The sequence below is a fragment of the Tauraco erythrolophus genome, chromosome 1, assembly GCF_009769465.1.
Source record: "Tauraco erythrolophus isolate bTauEry1 chromosome 1, bTauEry1.pri, whole genome shotgun sequence".
NCBI classification, from domain to species: Eukaryota; Metazoa; Chordata; class Aves; order Musophagiformes; family Musophagidae; genus Tauraco; species Tauraco erythrolophus.
The window spans coordinates 58,692,172-58,718,298 of NC_141465.1; the positions used below are offsets into that span (position 1 = coordinate 58,692,172).

At 42.5% G+C, this 26,127-nt stretch overlaps 1 protein-coding gene across 1 annotated transcript in view; it reads left to right on the plus strand.

The window, feature by feature from the left end:
- The first annotated feature begins 15,177 nt into the window (after positions 1-15,177).
- The window catches only part of ASMTL (acetylserotonin O-methyltransferase like), a 29,490-nt gene continuing 18,540 nt past the window's right edge, over positions 15,178-26,127 (plus strand). Inside the window, exons 1-6 of the mRNA XM_086619107.1 lie at positions 15,178-15,298; positions 16,908-17,039; positions 18,830-18,877; positions 19,525-19,589; positions 22,118-22,179; positions 24,376-24,484. Of these exons, the coding sequence (XP_086475233.1) occupies positions 15,206-15,298; positions 16,908-17,039; positions 18,830-18,877; positions 19,525-19,589; positions 22,118-22,179; positions 24,376-24,484 (509 nt within the window). The 5' untranslated portion in view covers positions 15,178-15,205. The remainder of the gene's footprint in view (positions 15,299-16,907; positions 17,040-18,829; positions 18,878-19,524; positions 19,590-22,117; positions 22,180-24,375; positions 24,485-26,127) is intronic.

The following is a 26,127-nucleotide window of genomic DNA, read 5'->3' on the forward strand; positions in this document are numbered from 1 at the left end:
CACAATGATAGAAAAGCTAGAACTAACAATGTTTAAGACTACTTCAGCTGCTGAGTGGATTATATTTTCATTTCTTGAAGTTATTCATTCATCAGGACAGTGGGGAGCAGTTGGTTTAAGAAAAGAGATTTTCTTACATTGAGCTACTACGATAATAATGCTGCTGCTTGTATGTGATTGGTATCAACAAGTCATTTTCACCAATTCACTATAGGCTATATGCAGAAGCACCATCTCCCTCAGCAGAGAATTTAGCTTTATATAGTGCATGGACAATGATTTTATCTTCCTTATGGCGATGGTATGGATTATTAACCAGATTTTCAGCTGGATACATGAGAATTTGACCACAGACTGGAGTGTCTCTGAGCCAGCAGAAACCAGCTGAAAACCTGTCTCTATGGCCAGATGTCAGAAACGTGCTGCTTTCAGGCGGGCAAGCAGAAAGAAGAAAAACTGGAAGCAAGGCTTGAAAATGGGAGATGTATCAAATACCCTGGAAACAGGTTACAGCAGGTTTTTGTGCAGTCCTGTCTTTGGGACTCCTCTCTGAAATATCCTTCCCCAGCTTGTTTGAGTATACCATCTCATGTTTTAATTCTTCTCACTTCTCAGCAACTGTCTGTGTGCTTGGAAAGACAACTGCTACAGAATATGTACTGGGGCCAGACAAAGGCAAAGTTTTTCCTGTAGTATTTACAGCTTTTTACCTACCTTTGGCCCTTATCGACAGTGAAGAGCCAAAAAAACACCTGATAGAACCAGATAAGTTTCACCTCACAAGTGAGAGAAATCTATACGGTATCTTTTCGCGGTGTGACAATTTCATCCAATGCTGTCTTCAACATCATGGATAGTTGGTTCAGACACCACATTCTAGGTCTGCCTTGAGCAGACCTATACTGATTTCTGAGCTCCTGTGCCCAAGTAAAAGACGACACCCTAGGCCCTTAAAATCTGCCTTTTTTGTTTGTATATGACATAATTAAAAGACAGTTTTCCACCAGTAATCACCACGAATTTCTTCATGCTGGCTGGATAACTACAAAATCAACCATGAGGTATTTGTATGTCCTATCTTCTGCTAAAGTATCGTCAGTTATTGGGGCAGGATAATTGTGAGTGGACCTAGTACTACCTTTCAAAAGCCATTTGAAGTGTTTTGTGGCATTTCATATTGTTAGTTTTAATTGATCTACACATTTTTTACCCAAAGGCCAATCCTTAGTGATATACAACCCGTCCAAACTTTCCCATCAATTCGCCTGGAAGCTACCCTGCACTACCAGCCTGTGTGCTGGGTGCATATGTGTGGTGAGATGGGATTGCTACTTTAAATCACCTCTCGTGCTGAAAGAGAGGAGACCACAGAATGCGTTCCTGCATGAATCTGGGGCTCTGAACTTCTGCGTCAGCTCTAGCACACGCTCTGAAATGCCTGCTTGCACCAGGACCTCCAAAGAAAGAACAACGGCTCTTCCTAAGCCATCCCACATCCATTAGGCAGAAATTCAATTAGTTTATGTACGTTCTGCAAACCTGCATATTAATTTAGCAATGTACAGTTTCACCTTGCTGTTCAAGTCCCTTCACCATCTGCTTTCACAGAATTCCAGCTTTCTCACTACCAAAAATGTTTTCAGCATTTTGCTGTGGCAGGTGGTTGGAGGTTACATTGAAATCTCTCTCCTTTTTTTTTAACATGCAAGCATTTTTACAATGAAAACCATTACTTCTTCAAGCTCTAATGCAGATTTTCACTCTGTTTTATATTAAACCTGATCCTCAAGTGCTGAGTGCCTCCTAAAATGTGCCGCAACATGCCTGAACTGTAACTGACACCAAATAGAGCCAAAAGCAAAGAAGTTTTGCACTTTGCACATCAACTGCTATATTTTGAAAAATCCTAAATTGCTCCTTTTGCAAGAGAGAAAAGATGCTCGGAACTGACTGAAAATGTTCTTCTCTCCAGCCTCATGCAGCTCTTCATAGCCTTTCATCCCTCTTCTGACATTGTGTAAAAGGAACAGGAGTGATGCCTCCTTCAGGTACCTCTTCATGCAATTTTGCTAACTAGCCTCTACTTAGCTCAGATTAGGCAAAATTCCCATTTGGGTCAGTGAGATTGTTCCTTGAGAAAGGAATAGAGAAATCTATTGGAGTCGACTGCAATCTTTGGAGTCCAACAATGTATACTGTGAAGTTCTGGAGGAGTTTTTTTAAAGAGGAGGAGAAGAAATCATTAAAGTGGCCCAACATACTGTTCTTTGACGCTGGAAACACGTCCTGCTGTGGCTTCATAAGGTAGCAAGACTTACAGCCTCCTTGGTTAGTGGGTGTGAGTTGACATATATATATATAAAAAATATATACGTATAACACAGATTGCTATTTGAGAGGTTATTGAGAAGTTCATGTCTATATTGCCTTCGGTTTGGGGAATACAGGTCCTGGGTGACATGCTTAATTGATTGCCTCTGTGGTTAATGTAATTTTACTGAGAAGACATGAATGTATAGGTTTCTGTTCGGTTTCAGGTTTTGTTTTTTTGTGGATTTTTTTTAATTATTGTTTAGCAATTTTATCTGTGAATGTGCTTAGATTTTTTTTTGTATATATAATAATAAAAAAAAATTAAAAGGACATCATTTAAGAGTCTTTCCTTTGTTTGGACCTGCCACGTGTGAGAAACTTCCAAGCTTAGAAGAGGGCAGGGAAAACAAGTTAAGAAATAAAATTAATCCATTTCCCATTACTATTGTGCTTTTCTTAGATTTCTGTATTGTTTTAAGTCTCTTAGTTTTCCCAAGCATTTTGAAGATTGATTTTATTTCTTGGCGTACCTGTTTATTTTTTTTCTTTTTATATCTATATCTTAGAAGCTGTGGCGTTGCTGGGGTGGAAGCTGATGGCCTCGATGGGCTGACATGGGGTCCTGGGCCATGGAAGGGTGCAGGGAGCCCCAGGGGGCTGGATGAGGACAGTCAGGATTGGTGGTGCCTTGATAGACATTCCCTAGACTGACTATGCACCATTTCGAGTTCAGTGTCTGTTTGGCTACATCTATGCTCATACATGAGAGGGCCAGAGATCATCCTAAACTTAATCACTTTTTGTTGGTTTTTTCCATTCAAAAAGTTTAAAATAACATGACATCTACGTTGATACCCACAAGAGTGGTGTTTCTCTAAGGAAATGCTTTGGGTATACGCTACATACCCAAAGGTGTGCATGATAGCATTAATGTTTGAGGGTGAAATTCAGCATTCGTAAGTGCAAAGTAATGTGCACAGGGAAATCCAGTCATAGTTTTTTGTATGTGTATGTGTACTACGAATCGTCATACGTAATTCCATGCATCAGCTCAGCATTGTAGAAATCCATGGTTCACCCACACCTTGTTTACTTCATGCACTTCTGGTATCTTCAGAGATAGGATCTCTGAAAAGATAAACAGAAGGGCATGTGGGATGATCTAAGGTAGGAGCTTAAAACCTCACAAGTTAAATAGTTTAGGACTCTTCAGCTCAGAAAAGAGACAGTGTAAGGTAGTGTCGTGGTTTAGCCCAGCCGGCGGCTAAGCCACCACACGGTCGCTTACTCATTCCTCCCCCTCGGTGAGGTGGAGAGCAGAAAAATGTAACAGAAGCCTGAGGGTAGAGATAAGAAGAGGGAGGGATCACCCACCAACCATGGCCCCGGGAAAAATGGACTCAGCTTGGGGACAAAACAATTTAATTCATTAATGGTTCATTCAGACAGTATAACAAGAAACACGATCAGATCTTAACAACACTTTCCCCCCACCCCTCTCTTCTTCCCAGCTCTACCTCCTTCCCCAGTGGTGCAGGGGGAAACCAAATGGGGGGCTTGCAGGCCAGTTTGTCACACACTGTTTCTGCTGCTCCTTTCTCAAAGGAGGAGGACTCCTTATACTCTTTTCCCCTGCTCCAATGGATCCCCTTCCCATAGGACAGGCCACAGACTTCTCCAATGTAAGTCTTTCCCGCAGGATGCAATCCTTACCCATGAGATTGCTCCAGCGCGGGCTTCTTCCCCACAGAGTTGTGGCTTCTTAGGGAGCTGCCACCCGCTCCAGTGTGGGGTTCTCCACAGGCTTCAGATGCATCTCTGCCTCATCATCAGTCTCCAGCAGCCTACAGAGACCTCTATGACCTCCTTCAGGCTCATGCATCTCTGCTCCAGCGTGGGGTCCTCCACAGGCTGCAGGTGGATCTCTGCTCCAGTTTCTCTCTTGGGCTGTAGAGGGGCTGCTGCTGTCTCACCACAGGCAGCAGGGGAACCTCAGCTACACTGTTTCTCTCCTGGGCTGCAGAGGGGCTGCTGCTGTCTCACCACAGGCGGCAGGGGAACCTCAGCTCCAGCACACCTCCTCCTGTTCCATCTTCACTGATCTTTGTGCCTATGTGGCCGTTTCTCTCGGGTCTCAGTCCTCTCTCTGCCGAAGCCACTCCGGGCCTGACTGGCCTGATGAACCTCGGCAGTCCTGGCAGGATGAACTCTGCCCAGCGGGTGTCCCGGCAGTGGGGCACTTCGGAGCTCTCCAAGCCATGCCGCTGCTGCCATCTCCAGTGAGGTGGTGGTGGCCCAGTGCAGGCAGCCACCTGCCTGGGAGGCCAGGGGGCCAGCCCCCCACCTCCCCTCTCTCTTCAATGTAGGTCCAGTCTGTTTTGGGCTCCTTTGTCCCCTTCTTAAATATGACATTCACAGAGGTGTTGATTAGCTCGGACCTGGCCAGAGGGGAGGGGGGCCCGACCTCGCCAGAGACAAGTCTGACAGGTTTTGGAACCCAGGAAGCTTTTCGCAGCTTCTTACAGGTGCCATCTCTGCAGCCTCTCCCTGCTACCAAACCCCATCACATAAACCCCGCACAGGTAGGTAGGAAAGAGGTCTACAAAATCCTCAATGGAGTGCAGAATCTGGTAGGGATAAGTTTCATTGTCTTTGCCCAAGCAAGAACTGGGGAATAACATATCAAGCTGTGGTGGGTTGACCCTGACTGGACACCAGGTGCCCACTAAAGCCGCTCTATCATTCCTCCTTCTCAGCTGGACAGGGGAGAAAAAAATATAACAAAAAGCTTGTGGGTCAAGATAAGGACAGGGAAAGATCACTCACCAATTGCAGTCACAGGCAAAATAGACTTGACTTGGGGAAATTAGTTTAATCTATTACCAATCAAATCAGAGTAGGATAATGAGAAATAAAAACTATGTCTTAAGACACTTTCCTCCTACCCCTCCCTTCTTTCTGGGCTTAACTTCACTCCTGAATTCTCTACCTCCTCCACCCTAGTGGTGCAGGGGGGTGGGGAATGAGGGTTGCGGTCAGTTCATCACACGTTGTTTCTGCTGCTCCTTCCTCCTCAGAGAGAGGACTCTTCACACTCTTCTCCTGCTCCACCGTGGAGTCCCTCCCATGCGAGACAGTCCTGCCAGGAGCCTGCTCCAGAATGGGCTTCCCACTGGATCATGGCCTCCTTGCGCATTCACCTGCTCTGGTGTGGGGTCCTCCATGGCCTGAAGGTGGATCTTTGCTCCACCGTTAACCTCCAAGGGCTGCAGGGGGACAGCCTTCCTTACCATGTTCTTCACCACAGGCTGCAGGGGAATCTCTGGTCTGGTGCCTGAAGCACCTCCTCCCCCTCCTTCTTTACCCACTTTGGTGTTTACAGAGTTGTTTCTCTTGCACATTCTCACACCTGTCTCCTGGCTACAGTTGCTGTTGCATAGCCACTTTTTCCCCTTCTTAAATACATTACTACAGAGGTGCTACCACCATCGCTGATTGACTCAGCCTTGGACAGCAGCAGGTCCGTCTTGGAGCTGGCTGACATTGGCTCTATCGGACATAGGGGAAACTTCTAGCAGCTTCTCACAGAAGTTACCCCTGAAGCCCCCCTACTACCAAAACCACGCAAACCCAATACATAAGCTAATGAGATCCAGGCTCAGAACTAGGAAAAGTCAGTATCTCTTCTTATAACTCATGGTGTAATTGGGAAACACCTTGCCAAGGATGCTGTGGGTGCACACAGTACATGGGTCCACAGAGAGACTGGAAAAGCACCTGAAAAAGAAATCCATTGTGGGTTACTAAATAGGCAAACAATAAGAGAATCAGGAAAACCCCAAGCTTAAAATGGTCAGAGGTTGGAGGAGCATTAAGGAGAAGTGACATTATGTGATTGCTCTGTTCTTCCTTTTCTTGAAATGCCAGTGCTTGAGGCAGGACATCGTAAGGTTGACAGCCTTTTGGCCCCACTCCAGTCAGTCTCATGCGCCATTTGCAGTTGCTGGCTCCCAACTTCTCAGGTAGCAGCCTAGTCTACTCTTAAAAGCTGTCATTGCTGCATTAATCAAGAGTATGACTCCCTGGTCTGAATTGTCACAAATACACTAGCAAGACCTTTACTGTCCCGTTGGTGAAAGAGCATGTAACACTAGTCTCTTTTTCAATGACTTGCAAGTTCCTCCAGAGAAGCTGACTTAAGATATTCTGACAGTATCTTGTCCTGGCAAAGTCCAAGAATCAGTTATACTGGCAATATTTTAGACTTAGCTAAAGCCATAGTTCTTTTAAGTGCACAAAATGAAAATTTTAATATAAAGTGACTCTCACAAGAATAATTGGGATATAAGCCTTGGTTATTGTACTTAGTAATTAATTCCATCCTGAAAAAAAAAAGAGATACTCTTTATTGAAACAAATCTTGTACTGGTTTTCCTCACTTATGCTGCAGTTCCTAGTTTTAAAAAAAGTTACTGAGAGCAAAATTTCAATCATAGTATTCATCTTGATATATTTGGATTACATTCATTCTGGATTAATTTTTTGCAAGGAAGCGATCTCTTGTCAAACCTATAAAGTGTAATTACGGAGCGCACAATAGAGCACAGCATAATGTTTGGTTGAAATATCTTTTCTAAAGCTTGCTTTTTTATTTGACAAAAAAACCCTGCCCATCTGAAGTCTTTTCCTTCCGCAGAAATTCTCAGTGTTGAGACACTGAAGGTCTTCTTTTCCCAGTTTCTGCACCACTGCCCACATGACCTGGCTCTGGCATGCCAGAATTACTCAGATGCAGAAAGTAAAGTACATATATTGTCCTGCAGGGAACTGTTGAGGCTAATTGCCCTTTGAAGCTTTTCCCAATATCTTCCACACCCTTAACTGCTATTGTTGGATACAGTGAGGTATCAGAAAAATGGGGAAGTGTTTTATAGAGTGCCTTAAACCTGAGGAATCTCAAAGGTTTTGTGCCTCTGATGTGTACCTGAGCAGCCTTGTCAAAGGAGAAAGGACAATAGACTTAGGGGAGGTAAAAACAGATTCAAAATAGAGATGGGAGAGAGACCGAAGAAGTAACCTCTGTGGCAGTGGGGGAGAGAAATACAATAAGTGAGAGGTTGGAAAAAGATCCACAAAGTCAGTCTCTGCAAGAGGCCGACTGCAGTTAGAGAATGTCTGTAAATAGTTTTCTTCATAAACAGACAGTTTCATTTTAGCAACATGGGGCCCTTTTAGTGTGAAAGCTGGAAGCAGTAGCAAATCTCCAGATCTTTGCTGTAAAGAAAGGAATGTGATTAACAGACAAATAAACCACTACCTAGATACCAAGTAAACACCTCACAGAGAGGCTCATATCTCTGGAAATGTGGGTTTGCCAGGCACAAAAGGTGAAACTTATCTGATTAAAAGTAGATATTAAGTGTTGTACTAAGCATCTTATTGCTTGGCAGCATTCATGTTGACTGCCTCCTCTGTTTCCGAAACCTACATGATAGCCGCTTTGGTTATTGATTGCCTTCAGACATCCAGATGTTGGTAGACTTCTCTGTTACCACAGACCGACACCACAAAAGCAATGTTGGTATGCTAGGACTCTTACCACTTTCTTCCTGACAGGTGTCTTCAGATTTTGTTGTCTTCATGCTTGTAACAGCAGCTTGTTCATCTGACAGAAAGCCATGTTGGCTTATGACCTGGGAAATAATATTCCTAGGGACCTCGGCAAACACTTAAATAGGCTGCAGGTCTTTCTCACATCTCCAAACCCTTATGGCTTCAGAAAAGAAAGGCAAACTGGAAGTCTCTTTCCATCATTTACCTCTACAAAAAGACTGTACCACCTTCTCAATTAGAAACCCTCTATGGAGGTGCAATGGCTTTTTCTCCCTCAAAAAGTTTCAGCACTGCAACACTGATGGTTCTGTTTCCTCAGTTCCTCATTATTGTCCACAGGCTGACATTTTTCCTTTCCCTATTTCGCCTTGCTTTCCATAGTATATGCAGAACGCATCAGTATCTCGCTCCATCCCGATGAATAATGCAAACCACTCTGTATACTTTTACCTAAAGTGTCAATATATTTGAGCTTTTTAAAAAAGGCAAGTGTTCTCACATATTGCTGCTAAAACTAAATCTTCAAAGTAGTACAAAAATAGGATAAAACACAGCAAATAACTTTTCTTCAACTGATAAATCTGATCAGATTGAGAGACAGAAGACAAAAATAAAGCCCTTAATCTCAAAATATTTATGATAAGTTTTTATTTTCATATTCAGTAAAGCTATTTGGGTCACAGGGTGGAATTATTTCTGTTCTTACAACGACGCAAATTTGCTGGAGAGGCCTTAAGCTCTGTTAGAAACATAACTTAGCACCTATTAATGTATTTATGACGTCCCTTTATAGCTCCAATCTCAATGCATCTCTTTCGAGATACTCCTAGCCCTACTGATGTTAACATCAGCTCTGATTGCCCCTACACGTACACGCATGCATGCATACCCAATTGTACTAAGTAATCCTTATACTTAAAACTAGAACTTCGAACGTTTGTGGTGCATGGTCTTTAGTCCTTCTGTTACAGCTTTCCACAGCTACTGGACAGTCACTCTATGCGAGCAAATAATGTAGCAAAATTATGGGATGCACTGCCCTCTTGCGGAGATTTAAATAACGAACATATGCTTGATAGCTCCACAGACGTTCTTGACCTTGGAGCCTCCGAAGTCATTTTCTGGAAGAGCCACGGTTCCAGCTGAGCCAATAAACCTGCTCTTCCCTGCATCTTATCTACATTTTCTCTAACTTTATATCGTTGTCTTTCCAGTAATCATTATAGTATATCAGCAGAAGGAAGACTTGTTTTTCGTATTTAGGCAAATGCGTATCTTACATTATATATGTATAAATGTGCTTTGTAGAAATACTTACACATATATAGCATGTGCATGCTGTGTATATAATATGTACGTTATGTACACACACATGTATTTTCTTAAAATATTTTATAAACTTGTTTATGTATTTTTCAAATATAAACACTTCAGAAACAGAGGTCTTTGTAACAGTCTGATGTACTATTTATTTTTCTCTAGAGATTATGGAAGCGTTAAAAGGAGTGAGACTGGGGCAATGCGGAGATTAGAGATGGAACTATCCCTGCAGCGCAAGCCAGCCACATGCATTCAAGAGAGGATCAAGGATTCAATATAATTCGCTGCCCCTCAAACACACCAACACACAGATAACCAGGGATGTTGTCAGCAAACGCCCCTCTGTCCCAGTGATTACAGGGCTACTAGGCACTGCCCTGTCTTCTCCTCCGCGGCTGATTGTTGGCCTCAAGCTAACAGCACAGAGAAAGCAAGCTGCAGATCAAGTGCTGGCAGAACATATAACTGTGATGCTGCTTCTACATCATGTAAATTGGAATGTGCCTGCAGCACACTGTTTCATCCCACAAGGGGCTATCACACACATTTTATATCAGAGGGAAACTAGCAGGAAGGAAGGTTTTCTTTCTTCTGCCCTTTGTTGCTGCTGTGGACCTGGCAGCTCATATTCTTGGATAACTCAGGGACAAAACCTGTCATTCTGTGCTCCTCTCACCAGGATTTAGTTGTGTTCACAGTGAGATTTTTTTCAAGGCTCTAGGCTTCTTGATCTACCTTTTCTGTGGCAGAGGCCAAAAGCAAAGCAGTTAGTCTGAATCTCTGGTATCCCTTCTTTAATTATTCTTGGAAGGAAACTCTTTACACTATTAAAATATGCTGGCCAAGGATGCTTCACCGGGGATTAGATAACAATCTCTATGTTGCTAAAAGATTCTTTATGAATGGCCACGTTCTCCTCCTGGGCATTGCTACATTCATGTTTGATGTAGCTGTTTCTCCTTGTCTCATAAAATGGACATGGAGATGCCTCAGAGACAGGCTGGTATTCCTTTGGTACTAGGTACAGTGCACTCCCCCAGCAGTTGTGCACCTTCCTCACAGGCAAGGTATAATGCCATTTAATAGCTATGTAAGGTAAACATCTTCAAATTAAGTATATGTAAGAACATTTACAGGGACATTACATACTATAAAGCCTATGTATTTAACTTAAAATCTTATTTGACTTCCTGTGGTTTCCCCAAAATACCTCTATATGCTTGTAACACCACTCTGCCTCTAACAGAAAGGAAATTATGGCAAGTGAGAGGTCCTGCACATTGGCTGGGGCAATCCCAAGTACAAGTACAGGCTGGGCAGAGAATGGATTGAGAGACACCTGGAGGAGAAGTATTTGGGGGTGCTGGTTGATGAGAAGGTCAAAATGAGGCGGCAATGTTTGCTTGCAGCCCAGAAAGCCAACCGTATCCTGGGCTGCATCCAAAGAAGTGTGGCCAGCAGGTCGAGGGAGGTGATTCTGCCCCTCTACTCTGCTCTCGTGAGACCCCACATGGAATACTGCCTTCAGCTCTGAGGTTTTCAACATAAGAAAGACATGGAGCTGTTGGAGTGGGTCCAGAGGAGGGTCACAAAGATGATCCAAGGCCTGGAGTACCTCTCCTCTGAAGACAAGCTGAGAGAGTTGGGGTTGTTCAGCCTGGAGAAGAGAAGGCTCCAGGAAGCCCTTCTAGCAGCCTTCCAGTACTTAAAGGGGGCCTACAAGAAAGGTGGAGAGGGACTTTTTACAAGGGTGTGTAGTGCTAGGACAAGGGGCAATGGCTTTAAATTGAAAGAGGGCAGATCTAGATTAGATATGATTATTTACTCTGAGGGTGGTGAGGCACTGGCACAGGTTGCCCAGAGAAGCTGTGGCTGCTCCATCCCTGGAAGTGTTCAAGACCAGGTTGGATGGGGCTTTGAGCAACCTGATCTACTGGAAGGTGTCCCTGCCAATGGCAGGGAGGTTGGAACTAGATGATCTTTAAGGTCCCTTCCAACCCAAACATTTCCATGATTCTATGTTTCTATGTAGACACACTGAGCTATTGCAGGCCTTCCAAGTTGCATAGAACAGGAGGAAGGAGCATTTAGATTTGAGCTGAAGAAAACTGAATTGATAGGGATTTTTAAAAATGGACTCTGAGAACACAGAGCTAAACAATAAGACTGGTGAAAGAAATCTAGGGAACTGGCTCTGAAAGCACTCCTTCAAAACAGCTCTTGAAAGTCTTATGATTTTCCAGTAAAACCTCAGCAGTACTCTGCAAGAAGCAATGATTTAATAATTTGAGATCCAACATGTACTTCTATTTTATACACCTTGCAAGGATCCAAATTTATTAAAAAAATCTAGAATACTCCCTTCATGACCCACAAACCTAGTTGAACATGTACAGCAATCTTAATGGATCGAGGATATAGCAGTGTTATATGAAGTGGGTAACTCTGCTCAGAAGACTGCTAGTTAAATACCAGTTGTACATGAAAAGATGAAAATAAAACTCCGCACGGGTAATGTTAAATGACACAACGATGCTTTTAAACAGAGGAGTCTTCCTGATGATAATCTGGTGAAACAGAATGCATCTTTAAACCACTAATGTTCTGCAAACCATTAATGTAATAGAAACAAGAGATATTATTACTTCATGAACTGTGCAGCCACATTGGACTATGGCAAGACTTGAATGGCAGAAAGAAACTCCTTGAAAAACCTAAGTCTGAGCTCCTGGAATTAATGAGGTTATCCTAGAAAAGCCAAGATGCCTCGTGAAAGGTGAAACGCTCATTTCCTTCATAGCAACGTCCCTAGGATTCACTAATTTCTTCACAGTGGAAATGCAGTGTTACCCAAACAAGTTGATCTTGTGTTTGCACAGATGACTCAGTCAAATAACATATCCAGGTTGAATACCTACACTCAATGTGATATACATAAAAGCAGGCACAAGAATTTGATCATCACAGTGTCCTTTACACGCTAGAAGGCATTACTGTGATGGCCGTAGCATAAACGTGTAGACAGAAAAGCAGAGAACTCCAGAACAAAGATATCAAAGAAAGGTCTCCACAGTTCAGAGCTCTAACTGCTATTTTGCTCAGATATTTGAAAAAGTCAACAGTTTCACAACCAACCTTGGACAAGCTAATATTTGACTAGCATAGTCAGCCAAGGCAGAAACTTTTCTGATAACTGCTGGTGTCATTGATCTTCACCTCAGCCAGCTCACTGCAGCCTCACACTTGTTCTGCCTGACTCTTGCAAGGCTGCTATGGAGCAGTTAACAACAATTATTCGTCAAACCTCTCCCAACAGTGGTAGCTTACAGCATGTTGTTCAGCTTGCTCACACAAGGTTCTCTGAACCCGGCAAAAAATAACAGAAAGATAAATGAAAATGTATATTTTACATATGTACATATTCATATATTTTACATGTATGGTTTTGCCTTTTAAATAAACTAAATCACTCTTTGTCATGCAAGCTTATCAGAATAACAAATCTAGCAATTATCTCTCCTTAAAAATCATAATCAAAAAGCCACATCTCATTTCTTTCACATAAAAAATTCTTGTAGCTCACTCCATTTTTGGACATTGTCTGAACTTTCATGGAAAAGACTCTACAGAAATTCCACATATTTTATTTATTTATTTATTTATTTATTTATTTAACCTTCAAAAACTCTGTTGTGCAAATCAGAAGAGCAGTATGCAAGCAGAATTCAGCCAAGGGAGGCAAGTCATGCTTGTCTTAATCTGGAGTTAACAGGACACTGCACGTAAGAAAGATGAGTGACAATGCATGCATCTCTACAGGATCTACAGACGACTAAAGGCAGATCTGTGCTCTGTCACTGTCTATCAAAACAAGCTGGCAGGAGCAGAAGGCGTTCTTTCTTGTCATGGCTGTTCTTTATATGTATTCACACATTGGGTTGGAGTCACAACTTCATTGCTTCATTTCTATGCCAGTGAAACTATACTGGAAGACTGAGTAAAATGAGAAAAAGAAGAAAATCAGGCCAGCTAGTTTGAGATGGAAAACTTTGCATTATTGTCTTACTCCTCTGAGTGTCCAGATTTAGTTTATCAAACTTGCTTATATCCCACACAAAGCAAGGCACAATATAGAAAGCTGTGTCTGGACAAGAAGTGTGTTCCAAATTCTAGGAGCATCCATACAATTGCAATTTCCTTTTCTTTGGTTAGTATCGCAGTCATGTTAAAGATGTACACATATTAGGATTTACAATTATGCTAAACTTGCAGGCATTAGGGGTGGAGACGTAATATTTTTCCAAGAGAAGTAACTCCACATCTTTGTCCTATGTGTGCCAGAAACATGTTTCTGTTACTTGGTGAGATCGCTGTCCTTTTATTCATTCTAAAATTACATTAGTATCATATGAAGCATACTCTGGTCTCCATTTCTGTAGTATCTTTCAAATATCCTTGTTTGCAAGGAGCAGTGTCACAGTTCACAGCCCAGAAGAGCAGTGAATTTGTTGTGACATGCTCTATGACAAGCATAGACTACTCCTATCTCTGTTTTTTCCTTGTCGGCTCTCCAGCTATCCCGGAACTAATTTCAGTATTATGGATTTGCAGAGGACAGCTGTTTACATTCACAGTTGCATTTAATATAAGCATTTTATTTCCATTTTCACTGCAGTATAATTGGTTCTCGGTATTTTTAAATTATTGGGGCAAAAATGTCTGTAAAGATAAATTTTCAATTCTGCTCTCAAGTCACTGCCACCCGTAAAAACAATCTGATTTCAAAATTGACATTCTGATACTGAGGACGATGTACAACCTGGTAGGTTATGGTGACAAAAGGCTGATCCCCATGCACCGGGACAGGAGCAGGAGGCTCGAGAGGGCACACAGGGGCAACAGAGCCCCCTGCCCCAGCCCCTCCTGGTGCCATAGGAGCCCTGCCTAAGGTCTGCTACTGGAGGGGCCCACACTGCATGTAGGTAGGTACGTACGTACGTGTATGCGTGTGTGTGTGTGTGTGTATTTTTTTGTTCCACTAACAGACATTCGTCCTGACCAGCCAGTGAAGGGACGAGACCTTTGGTGCTGTTTGTGTCTGTGCGAGCGCTGAGCGCGCCTGCCCGTGTTGCTCCCTGTGTCCGGCCATGCCTTCCTGCAGCACCATGCGCTCAGCCCCGCTGCTGGCGCACCCAAGCCCTGACACAACCCATGAGAGATACGGTCCATGAGATCTATGTCAAGGGAGACGATTATTCTACGCAAAATGCCGTTTTAATGACTGGACATGCGTTTTTAACGCCAAGAGTATGTATTTCACTTTCTTACTAGCCAGCTGAGAAAACACAGAGCGTCACGGTATTTGCAAGTTACTGGGAGTTTACGTTGAACTTTCACGTAAAAGGCCAAATAGGGGATATCTAAAATTTGCATCAAATCAGGTGACGGTTAATAGTTCCTTTTGACCAAAAAAATGAATGATATCGCCTTTTTGCCAAATACGTCATTCAAGAATTATTGGAGCGGGAGAGGCAGAGTTAAACGTGGCGACCATGTCGCGAAACCCGCCTGCGACGCCCGGCCCTCTCCGTTCCCGTCCGCCCTCAGGCGCTGCAGGCCGAACTGCCGGTCACGCTGCAACTTCCCACGACGTTCCCCGCCCCTCGCAGCGGCGCCGCCGGGCCCGCTTCCGGCGCAGTCCCACGTCCCGGGGTCCGCCAGGGCCCGGAGGCGGTGACCGAGCGGGGCAGCTGAACGCCCTCACTCCCCTTCCCAGCCCCGAGGGCTACTCGCCTGCCTTCGCCTAGCTGGGGCCTCCGCGGCTCGCTGGGACGATCCCAGCCCGGCTCCGCCCCGCCACCCCGGCGCCATATAGGACGGCCGCCGCGCCTGCCCCGCCCCCGACCTGCGCGGAGCGGGAGGCTGCGGAGCCGCTGTCGCCGCCATCATCATCATCATCATGGTGTTGAACCCGGTGCTGGGGAAGCTGGTCAGCAAGCGGGTGGTGCTGGCCAGCGCCTCGCCGCGCCGGCAGGAGATCCTCACCAACGTGGTGAGTGCGGGCGGGCCGCCCGCCTGCCCGGGCGGGGGAGAAGGGCGGCCGTGCTGCCCCTCGGGCGCCGCCGCGCTACGGGGTGCGCGGGCAGCGGCCCTCCGCTGCTCGCTGGGCGCCGGGCCGGGCCTCCGGGGCCCGCCGCCCCCCGGCCCTGCCGCCCGTCAGCTCCCGGGGGCCCATGGCGGGCGCACGCCCGAGCCGTGCCACCTGCCGCGGCGGCGTTTGTGGTGTCTGGGGGCGGCGGCGCATCCGCCGGGCTTCACCGCGGCCGCCGGGCAGCGGAGGCCCGCGGAGCTGCCGAGCCGCGGGGCCGGCCGGCCGCCGTTGCCTTCCTGCCCCCGGGGCTGCACGCTGGCTCAATTGTGAACTTATTTTTTTAAAAAATCCTCGTTCTTCTTGGTAGTTTGTTTTTTTTTTTTTTTCTGTAAGCGAGTACGTGTGTGTCAATTTTGTGTATGATCAGGTTAATATGAGAGTGGATTAAACTATTCGGATGACAGGGAGATGATGTAATCAGACAAGTAAAAGACTCGCTCAGGCTGTAAAATGCTGGTATAATTACTTCTGCCGTGTAATGGAAAACTTCAAGAGGTCTTAAAATGGACTGAAGCAATAAAAAAACGTGCTTTCATTACCCTTACTTTAGATACTTCATACTAAAACTTCTGAAAATTTGATTCATGGTTCTGAAACTTGGGAAAACTTCATGAGATTAGTAGTGTGAGTGGGGAGCGGATGGGGCAGGGGGAATAAGGTAGCTCTTTGTTCTTTCTTTTTTCTGAGTGCTTGTGGGGTGTAATGGAAAACGTCACCCTTCATTTAGACCATTCAGCCCCTGTGGAAGAACATGTCAATCTCAGTGGGCAGGCTGCGGTGGGCTTTTCATGGGCACTTGAGTATTGCAATGCATCTCATATAGGTTGCTTAGTGGTGGTGTTCTTCAGGGGAGAAGTTGAACTTAAATGGGAAAAAGTATATTCTTTCAAAATACAGAGCTGTGGAGAAGCACCAGGGTTCAAGCATGTTCTAAGTTATTAGAAACGTAATCTACCTGCTGGATGTGTTAAATTTACAAGTACAACCTGGAGGCAAGAAGTAGGAAGAATAGGATTTTTTGACAAAACCACACAGAAAATGGCCCTTCTTGTTTTCTGTTTATCACATGTGTTATGACAGTGAAGTGTGGGTGGTCAGGCTCCTCTAAGAATGTGTACTACTGGTGCACAAGTGCTATGGATGGATTCAATTAAAAAAAATACAGTAGTAGTCTGTTTATGAAGTGCGTAAGTTTTATACTGTTAGATTTTTGTAGTGAAATTACTAATGTGATTACGTTCTAATAAATAGTAAGGGTGAAATCAAGTAACCATGCCAGTTTGAGTTCTTTATGATTTTTTTTTTTTTTTTTTTTTGCTTTGGACAGCTTGCAAATGATACGTATACACCAAACACTGTAATACAAGCACTGCTTTTTCCCTATGTGTTTGGGAGAGAGTGATGTTAAAGTGGAAAGAGCAAAAATCAAATTTATGGCTTGCTTAATGTGTCTTGGGAGGAACCTTTAATAACAATATCAGCTTGACTGCATTGCTTTCCTTTGTTACAGGGCCTGCGGTTTGAGGTGGTTCCGTCCTGGTTTAAGGAGACACTTGAAAAGTCATCTTTTGCAGCCCCATACGAGTATGCTGTGGAAACAGCAAAACAGAAAGCTCTTGAAGTAGCAAACAGAATGCATGTAGTAAGTTGCCAGCTATTTCAGCAATGAGATTTTTGTCTTGAAGTGGTGTGTATTACTGTGACTTAATTTGCATGTTCTTCTTGGGTAGTCTCTGAGTGCATTTTCCCTGTGGAAGGTAAATGGATGCTTTTCTATCATTTATGAAAGATAGCTTCCCAAAATTAACTCGCCTAATCAGAACAAGGTCTCGTGCCTGCAGTTCGAGCTTTCCACAAACAGAAGTGGCCTGCATCTCTTGTCAACAGCACATCTACTCTTGGGATATATACTTGGTAGTTCCTTCCAGCAGTCAAGTGTGTGGCTGGACAGTTGCTCTTTCCAGGTATTTGTTGACTTTGGGGGCAGACTCTATGGAAAAACACACTGATGTGAATTGAGTGCTTTGCTGTAGCTTTCATCAAACAGTAGTTGTGACAAGAGAAGAGCTCAGAGTTTGTGAGTATAGCGATGCTGGAGGAAAGCAGAAAAAAAGACGTATTCTGTTTTAAAGCATTCTGGACAAAGAAAAAAGAGATTTCGTTTTAAGAAAGGAGAAGCTGAAGTGTTTCAGGTTTTGTAGTTAAGGCATCCATTTTGTATCCTAAATATTATCAAAACCAGTGACACAGTTTATCCCATCAGTGTCATATTTGACTTCTGCCATTGGCTGTGATCACTGTGTTTGAGCACATAAGGCTGTTCTCTACCAGAACCTGTTTTGAAGTCTAGCTGATTAGATCCTACAAAATGTACCATAATAATCTCTTAATAATACAGCTCTGAAAGAGAGGAGTATGTTTGTTGAACCTATACTGATGGCAGAGAAGGAATGTCAAACGCTTCAAACCAACAATGTTGCCAGATGTCACCGTTCTTCAAAGCAAATATTGCATGATCTCCAATGTAAATTGTTATCCAGGTTTCCGTCAACTTCTTTTCAGAGAACGGTACATTAGGAGAGTGGATTTTAAACCTGACTTCACTAGCTGACTTACATTGGGCTTTCACTGCAAAACACCATGCTGATGATAATGCTAGTTCAGTGAATCTCAAAATGCTTCTTCATACAGGAATTTTTAATAATGTCTGGATTAGTTCTACTATTTAAAGCACATCAACAGCCTTTCTATAGAAGAATCGCCCCTCGCTACAAACTTTTCAGTATGATGATCACAGTTACAGGCAAGTTTCCTGCCTTGCTATGTTAAATAACTGTGTGCCTCATAACGTGCAAGTAAATCAAAACTCAGCTGTAAGGACAGATTGCAGTTTAAAGCCAAGAAAAGGCTACAAGGTTTATATACCCCTACCTCTCAGTTCCTCAAAACAGACTGTATGTGTTCCCTTTTGAGAGAGATAAGCAAAGTGTAGTTAAAGAAAGTGGGGTTTTTTTCAGCAAAACTTGACTTGGGAAAATGGTCCTAGAGGGCTTCAATGCTGTACTCCCTGGCTTCCATACACTGGGCACTTCCTTTAAAGGATTTTTATCTGACAACTTGAAGACTAGGTTGACTTTTGAGAATGCAGTCAGCTCTTTCCTGGATGCATTTGTTTACTAATAAATAACCTATTTGGCCAAAATCGTGACCTGAGAATGGTCTGCTCAAGCTTCCTGCTTTCCTCACTTTTGTGTTGATATAAATGATTACTATTTTGTAAACAGTGCAAAAGGAGAAACAGTGTCTTGTTTTCAGGTCAGTGTAGAGCCCTACCTGTAAACCAGTGAACTTATGTTTTCTTAACCTTAAGTTTTAAAAGGTTTTGTTCTTTCTACCTCTTTTGAGAAATATCTTCTCTCTGTGCCTTCGCAGAAACACCTGAGAACACCTGATGTTGTCATAGGAGCGGACACTATTGTGGTAAGAAGTCTTCTGTGGTTTAGCATTGTTTTAATTTATGACAAGTGTAGAAAATACTTACGTCTTTAGGTTTAAAGTGAAAATTCAAAAGCTATCTTCACTGAGAAGGTACACCTGCAATATGATGCATCCTTTTGGTTTTGTGAGTGTGGAGTTTAGTGGTGTTTTTTTTTTCCCAACAAGGCAATTTTTGGTATCTTAAGTGCTAGAAGCCTTGCTGCTGTTTTTGCAGAGACACTAGTATTGCATAAGTATTGCCTTGGATCCTCTAGTATGTAATGAAAATTCTGTTCTCAGGCAACTGTTGACTGTCAAGAAGTGCAGGTCATGTGAACTGTTCAATGTTGTGCCTTGTAGCGGGCATCACTTCATACCTGTCATCTCCACAGAGATAGTGCATGGTTAAGGACAGAAGAAGTTGAATTACCCTTTTGTTTGAGAGCTGCAGCCACTGGAGGGTAGAGTGTTGCGCTCGTTATGTGCTTGACACTAACTTATCCGTTCTACCAAAATATCTGTGCCTCTTGCTCCACTCTGTAGACTTATGTTTGAAACTCTGGCTGAAATCGTGGTTTAAACGTCATTTCTGACCTCAGTTTCTGACAAGTAAGAAAAAGCAGCACACTCATTCTGTCTTTCTGTTTTAGTCTGTGGATGAGCAGATCCTGGAGAAACCAGTTGATAAGCAAGATGCGTATAGGATGCTGTCAAGGTCTGTAGTTTTAAGTAAGATTCCAAATGTGTACATTAAGCTGTTTTAAAAGGAGCTGTACAGATGCCTTAATGTGTATGAAGAACTCCGTGGACAGAAATTTTTAAATCATTTTTAAATAGTGTAAGCTAGTTCTGCCACTGAAAAAATTAGACCTGTTTTTATGTTACCAACAGTTGTTTGCTCTTGTCTCTTCACCTTAGGAAGCTGATCAGGGACATAATGAACCATTTTGTTTTCACTTGGATTAATTTTCAGTGTCACTTATCACAAGACTGTATGTATGCTTCAGCTGGTACAGGAAGGGGAGATACTGAGAGAAATCATGATGGGAAAGAGAAAAGAACCATCATAGGAATGATTTGAGGCTTGACATTTAATGGAGTAATATTGCATGTAGAAGAAAGTACATGGTGATATGTATTCATGGATGGTTGCTTTGAATTCTGTAGTTTAACTGACAAAGAAAAATCTACTTCCCTCAGTATTCTTCATGGATGGTAGGCTGGTGTATTTTGAGGCTTCTGCTTTTTCCCTAAGGGATACTTTTCCCTATGAGCTTAATGTTATCTTGTAGCACTTTTTTTTTTTTTTTTTAAGAAATACCAAGTAAATAACTATAGTCACCTCCTTTCTGAGGGATGAGATGTGATGAATCCACTAGTCATGTTTCCGTTTTATGGGAGGAATACAGAACTGCACTGCTTGTTTCACCAGTTTACATTCTAACTCAGGCGTCTCCTATAGAGAGAATACAAGTGGCTTGGTAGTTTTGTTCTGTAAGTCTATTTTAGATATTTTTTTTCACTGATGACTTATGCCGAATTTTTGGTATGTTGTGGCATGTTACTAACTTAAAAGTAGTAGTCTTAAAAAAAAAAAAAAAAAAAAAAAAAAGTGACAGCAGCGTATGTTATTAGTAGGAGAGTCCCAAAGGAGTTTGTCTGGCAAGAGATTCCTCGCAACTGTTTTGGCCTGAAATCATACCAAGTTTGATTAGTTCAAAAATAGTACTTTTTTACTGTCTTAATTACTAGCTTAATCTACTTCTAACACATGCAAATGTAATCATGGATATGAAATGCACTTAAAATTTAGTCTTTTCACCTGGAGTACTGCGTCCAGTTCTGGAGTCCCCATCATAAGAAGGACATGGACCAGTTGGAGAGGGTCCAGAGGAGGGCCATGAAGATGATAAGAGGGCTGGAGCACCTTTCCTATGAGGACAGGCTGAAAGAGTTGGGGCTGTTCAGCCTGGAGAAGAGGAGGCTCCGGGGTGACCTTATAGCAGTCTTCCAGTACCTCAAGGGGGCCTACAGGAAAGATGGGGAGAGGCTGTTCAGGAGGGCCTGTTGTGATAGGACAAGGGGTAATGGTTTTAAAATAGAGGGAGGTAGGTTCAGATTGGATATTAGGAAAAAATTTTTTACCATGAGAGTTGTAGAACACTGGAGCAGGTTGCCCAGAGAGGTGGTGGATGCTCCATCCCTGGAGACGTTCAAGGCCAGGTTGGACGAGGCCCTGAGCAACCTGATCTAGTTGGAGATATCCCTGTTCCTTGCAGGGGGGTTGGACTAGATGACCTTTGAAGGTCCCTTCCAGCCCTAACCATTCTATGATTTATAACTCCTCTTAATTTTGTTTTGTATGAAGAAGATATAAATGCAGACAAGATAATATATTTGCATATATCCAAGGTGTCAGATTAAGGTTTTCACTCACTGTTTCATTTTGCAATTAATTATATGGAATCTTGGGGATAGTAAGAGTGCAAGATGCTTCTGATCACATCAAATTATAGCCTGGCTAATCTCTGGGAGACTATTCCTTAATTAGCCTCTTCAAAGATTCAAGTTCTCATGCTATTTATTACAATTCTGTTGCTTAAGCATTAGATACAATAAATTTAAAGCCCTCCCAATTAATCGGCCACAGTGTGGCCCTCTGGAGCCACTACAAGAGCGAGCACATGGGTCTGGGGTAAGAGAGAATAGAGGGTCCCTTCCTCTGCACTCTGCATCTGTTACTCTGCTTGCCGTGGGATCCCTGGGGGCCAATCTGGATGAAGTGAGTACATTGGCAACTAGAGCTTATCAGTTGTTTAGTTGAAGTTACATCACGCAGCTGTTTATTGCCAGCTTTCAGTGAGGATGCCTGTAATAGTAGTCTTTATGATGATTGGCCTTTTCTTAAGCGTTTGAAATAGTCACTTCTTCCTGTATACAGTAAATAAGCTGATACTATGAACTACTTTTCCCAACTGTGGACATTGGTACAACTGAGATTTTGGAGACTTGAAACGACTGAATCTCTTGATAGCATTTTTGTTTTGTCAATGTCTTTTCACCTATATTGAAATATAAAAATAAACCAGCATGTATTTATTTAGGATACATATCAGAGCCATCAAGTGATGTATTAATATAATGGTCTGTTTCTCAGGCTGTAGTAACATAATATGTAGAACATTTTTGCACATGACAGATTTCATAAAACTGTTGCTTAATGCATATGTTTTTCCTTGGCAGGTTGAATGGGAAAGAGCACAGTGTGTTTACAGGAGTGGCTATTATACATTGCAGCAGTAAAGGTACACGTATCATTTTATTAAAACTCATTATTTTCATTAAAAATTATTCTCATAAGGACTTGTACAAATGAAGAAACAGGATGGAAATTTTTCATATACATTCGGAATTGGCTTCCTACTCAAGATGAGAATTACCTTATCAATATATAAATTAAAAACTCCCCAAAAAATCCAACCTTCTTACTGCATTTAGTTTTCACACAGGAAGGAGGATGACAAAACACAATGGACTTCAGAAATACTGTCTCTGAAAGCCATGGGACTACTTAAAAGACCAGTGTAAATTGTGGCAATATTCTAAATGAAATTAGAATCATAGAATGGTTAGGGTTGGAAGGGACCTCGAAGATCATCTAGTTCCAGCCCTCCTGCCTTGGGCAGGGACAGCTTCCACTACACCAGGTTGCTCAAGTAAGTAAATTCAAGTAAGACACTACAGACTGTGGGAGCGAGTGGAATCTGATCCATAGTAACTTTATTCCTGTGTTTGGTTTACAGTAGCAGATGAATACAAACGGTTGCTGTATCTGTAGTTACTTTGTTTTTCAGTAAATAAGGGAAGCTTTAGCGCTCATTCTGAGGGGCTGGGTGAAGCGAGGGCTTAATGCCTCATATTGTTAATGAACTGTAGAGACCAATACATCAATGTTTTTGAGATAATTTATATAGTCAGCAAGTGGTTTTTATGAGACTGTACCATTAGTATAATTTGAGGAGTGTTTGGTTTGAGAGACTTCCTCTGATAATTATGCCAATATTCTTTTAGTGCAAGTTTTGCAAGAATCGTTTCTCTGAAATTTCACTGGACATAGTCTTTCTGTAGACAAATTATTTACAGCTTTTAATCTTTACTGGAATGATTGCTTTTAACTCTTGTAACAGGAAGTCAGTGATCCAGTACCTTTACTAATATGCTAGTACAGTAGAAAGAGAGCTGCTGCAAAAGAAATAAAAAGTGCTATCAAGGGGTTCCTGTGAGCAATCCAGCAAGAATAATAATGCCTTTCATTGTTTACTCTAGGAGGAAAGTAAAAGTGCACACAAGTGCAGTACTGATGCTGTGACAGCATGTCTCATTTGAAGTTCACAAATTTAAGCCACATCATATTCAGATGAATAAAAATGCCATGTCTGCCTGGTCCTCAACTGATGCAGTCAATGAAAGAGTTTTATAGAATACCTTTTTAGTTTTAGTTCATAATTACAATGCTGTTATTAAGTACCACATGTATGTTACAGGTGGAATTTTCATCTTGAGCTGATTGGGTTTTTTAGCAATACTGAAAGACGTAGTAATCTGTCTTCATATGCAACAACTTTTTTTTATTTCAGGGTCATTAAATGTTTTTTCGACACACCATTAGCAGGTTGTTACTGTTCTTCTCTCTGTCTGTACTGTGGATCTTTCTTTCTTCTCAAGAACTTCCACTGCTATCAGAACAGCAGTAACAGGAGATGCTGACCTTGATTTTTATAGGAAAGAGTAGAGGGAACTAATAATCTGTAATGTGCACGCTCATTTGTGCAAGACTTTCCTTTTGAACATGTTTTGAAAAAGCCTCCATCTGCAGTGATACCAGATTCACGGTATCAGATACCACGTGCAACAGGGTCTGCGCCCAGGTGTTATTGCCTCTGGCCTTCTCTCAACCACTCCTGGATACAGAAGTCTGAAGTAATCTTGTTATTTCTTGGGAGATGATATGAAAACAATACTAGTGGTTACTGATGGGACTGCTGGATACCTGAGTCTGCAGTACAGATGCAGCTGCACGTTCACATTCAGGCATTTGTAACAGCTGCGTGTTTAACTATGAGGTGGTGTTACGAGTTCTTTGACAGCAGTCATAAAGCTGAAGGGTGTTTGTAGCCACCTTTGTGCTCCGTGCTGGATGTGTATGCTAGCAGTCCACAAAGAGCTCTGCATAAGCATTGTTGACAGTGCATCCCACACAGGGAGAGCAACCTCTTAGCCCCAGGAGGTTGAAAGAGGTTGAAAATGGGAGCTTTTACTTTTTTGGGGAAGTTGAGTCCACTGTCTCTAAAGGGCATTATTAGTCATTTCATACATCTGTGTAGTGTCTTTAATTTTTCCCAAGCGAAAACATCAAATGAATACAAACTGAAATAAAACTGAGACATTACGCTCTCTAAATTACAGTTTCTGCTTCTAATAAGATCTCTTTCTTTCTGTAGATAATCAGCTAGAGACAGAAGTAACTGATTTCTATGAAGAGACTAAAGTAAAATTTTCTGACCTGTCTGAAGAGCTCTTATGGGAATACATTCATAGTGGGGAGCCAATGTAAGTAACACCCTGAAGTTATCACACAGTACTTGAAAATATGCCTTGGGTTACATTATTAGCCACCAGCATAGAACATTTTGTCCAGTGTGCTGTGAAATTTTGCTGTGTATATGTGATAAATGGTAGCATGGGTGATGCAAGGTGGGTATACTGTTCTTCTTGTCTTCCCCTCTGGGGAAAGCAAGGTACATTTTTAGTGCCTTAACAGATTTGAAAAGTGAAGACTGTTGAAATACTCTGGATTAGAGCAATCACTCATTCAATATACAATTACCTCTGTTAACAAAGGCATTCGGGGAGCTTGTATACCTGAGACAATGGATAGTTCTCATTATAAAACAGATGAGTAGAGTGAGTATTGGATAATCAGGATATTAGAGAACTTTAATGAAAGAAGCTAGAACTTGGTTTGTTTAATTTATCAAAATTGCACTGCTCTGATGCAAGGAACACAAAATTAATTTTCACTTACCGTTGGGGCCAGCTTATACGTTTTCTTATGCCACAGTTGCCTCAGCTTATGTGTTTCCTTTACTCTTGCAATGTACTAGTTACTTACAGACAACATTGATTCCACAGAAGAAATAGGATGAAAACAGAATGCTTAACTACTCCTAAGATGAAGTTGACTAGATTGTTTAAAACAAAAAAAAAGGAAAAGTACTTATTTGGAGACAACAAGGGAATATTTGTGACTTTACGGAATTTGCCTTTGTTTTCTGTTAGCTGAAGGCAAGTCAGGCAATAGTTAGCACTATGGACTGCTTACCTGGTGATCTGAGGTGAACTTTTGGTTCTCTAACTTCAATTCTGACTGTGTAAGAATATCAATCGTGGTGCATTTTACATTCGTTCATGCTATAAAACAATACAGTTGTGTTTTACTGGGGAAAGAGAAACCAGTGTAGACTTTGGATTTATTTAAGTGCTTATGTGTAAACGAGGCATACTTTCTGAACATGTAAGGCTCCCAGCTTATTTGAGACTGAAGCTGAAGTGGATTATGCAGAAAAAAATCTTTTGGCAATAATAGAGTTTGTAACAGAAATTCTTAGTTGGTTTTTGGAAGGTCATCTTTAATGTGCAGCTTATGAGAAAGTTGCAGTTTGAAGGAGTGTCGTGGTTTTAGGCTGATCCAGCAACTAAAACTCACACAGTCTCTCCTTCTCCAATAAAGTAGAGAGGAGAGAAAAAAAAAAAAAACAAAAGGACTGAGGGTTGAGGCAAGAACAGAGGGAGCACCCACCAACCATGGTCCTGGGCAAAACAGGCAGCGCTTTTCTCAAAGCAAAACAGTTTATTAATGATTACTTAGAAGGACAAAGGGAAATAAAAACCGATTACTTGAGAGGACAGAAAGAAACAAAACCAGATCTTAAAACCGACACCTTCCCCCCCCCCCGCACCTTCCTTTTCCTCCCGGCTCTACCTCCTCCCCCCAGCAGCACAGGGGGCAGGGACTGGGGGAGTGCAGGTCAGTTCATTCCGTGCTGTTACTGCTGCTTCTTTCTTAAAGGAGAAGGAGTCCTTACACCCTTTTCCCCTGCTCCAATGGATCCCCTACCCACGAGGAAAAATCCACAAATTTCTCCAACGTGAGTCCAGCCCACTGGAAACAATCCTTCCCCACAGATTGCTCC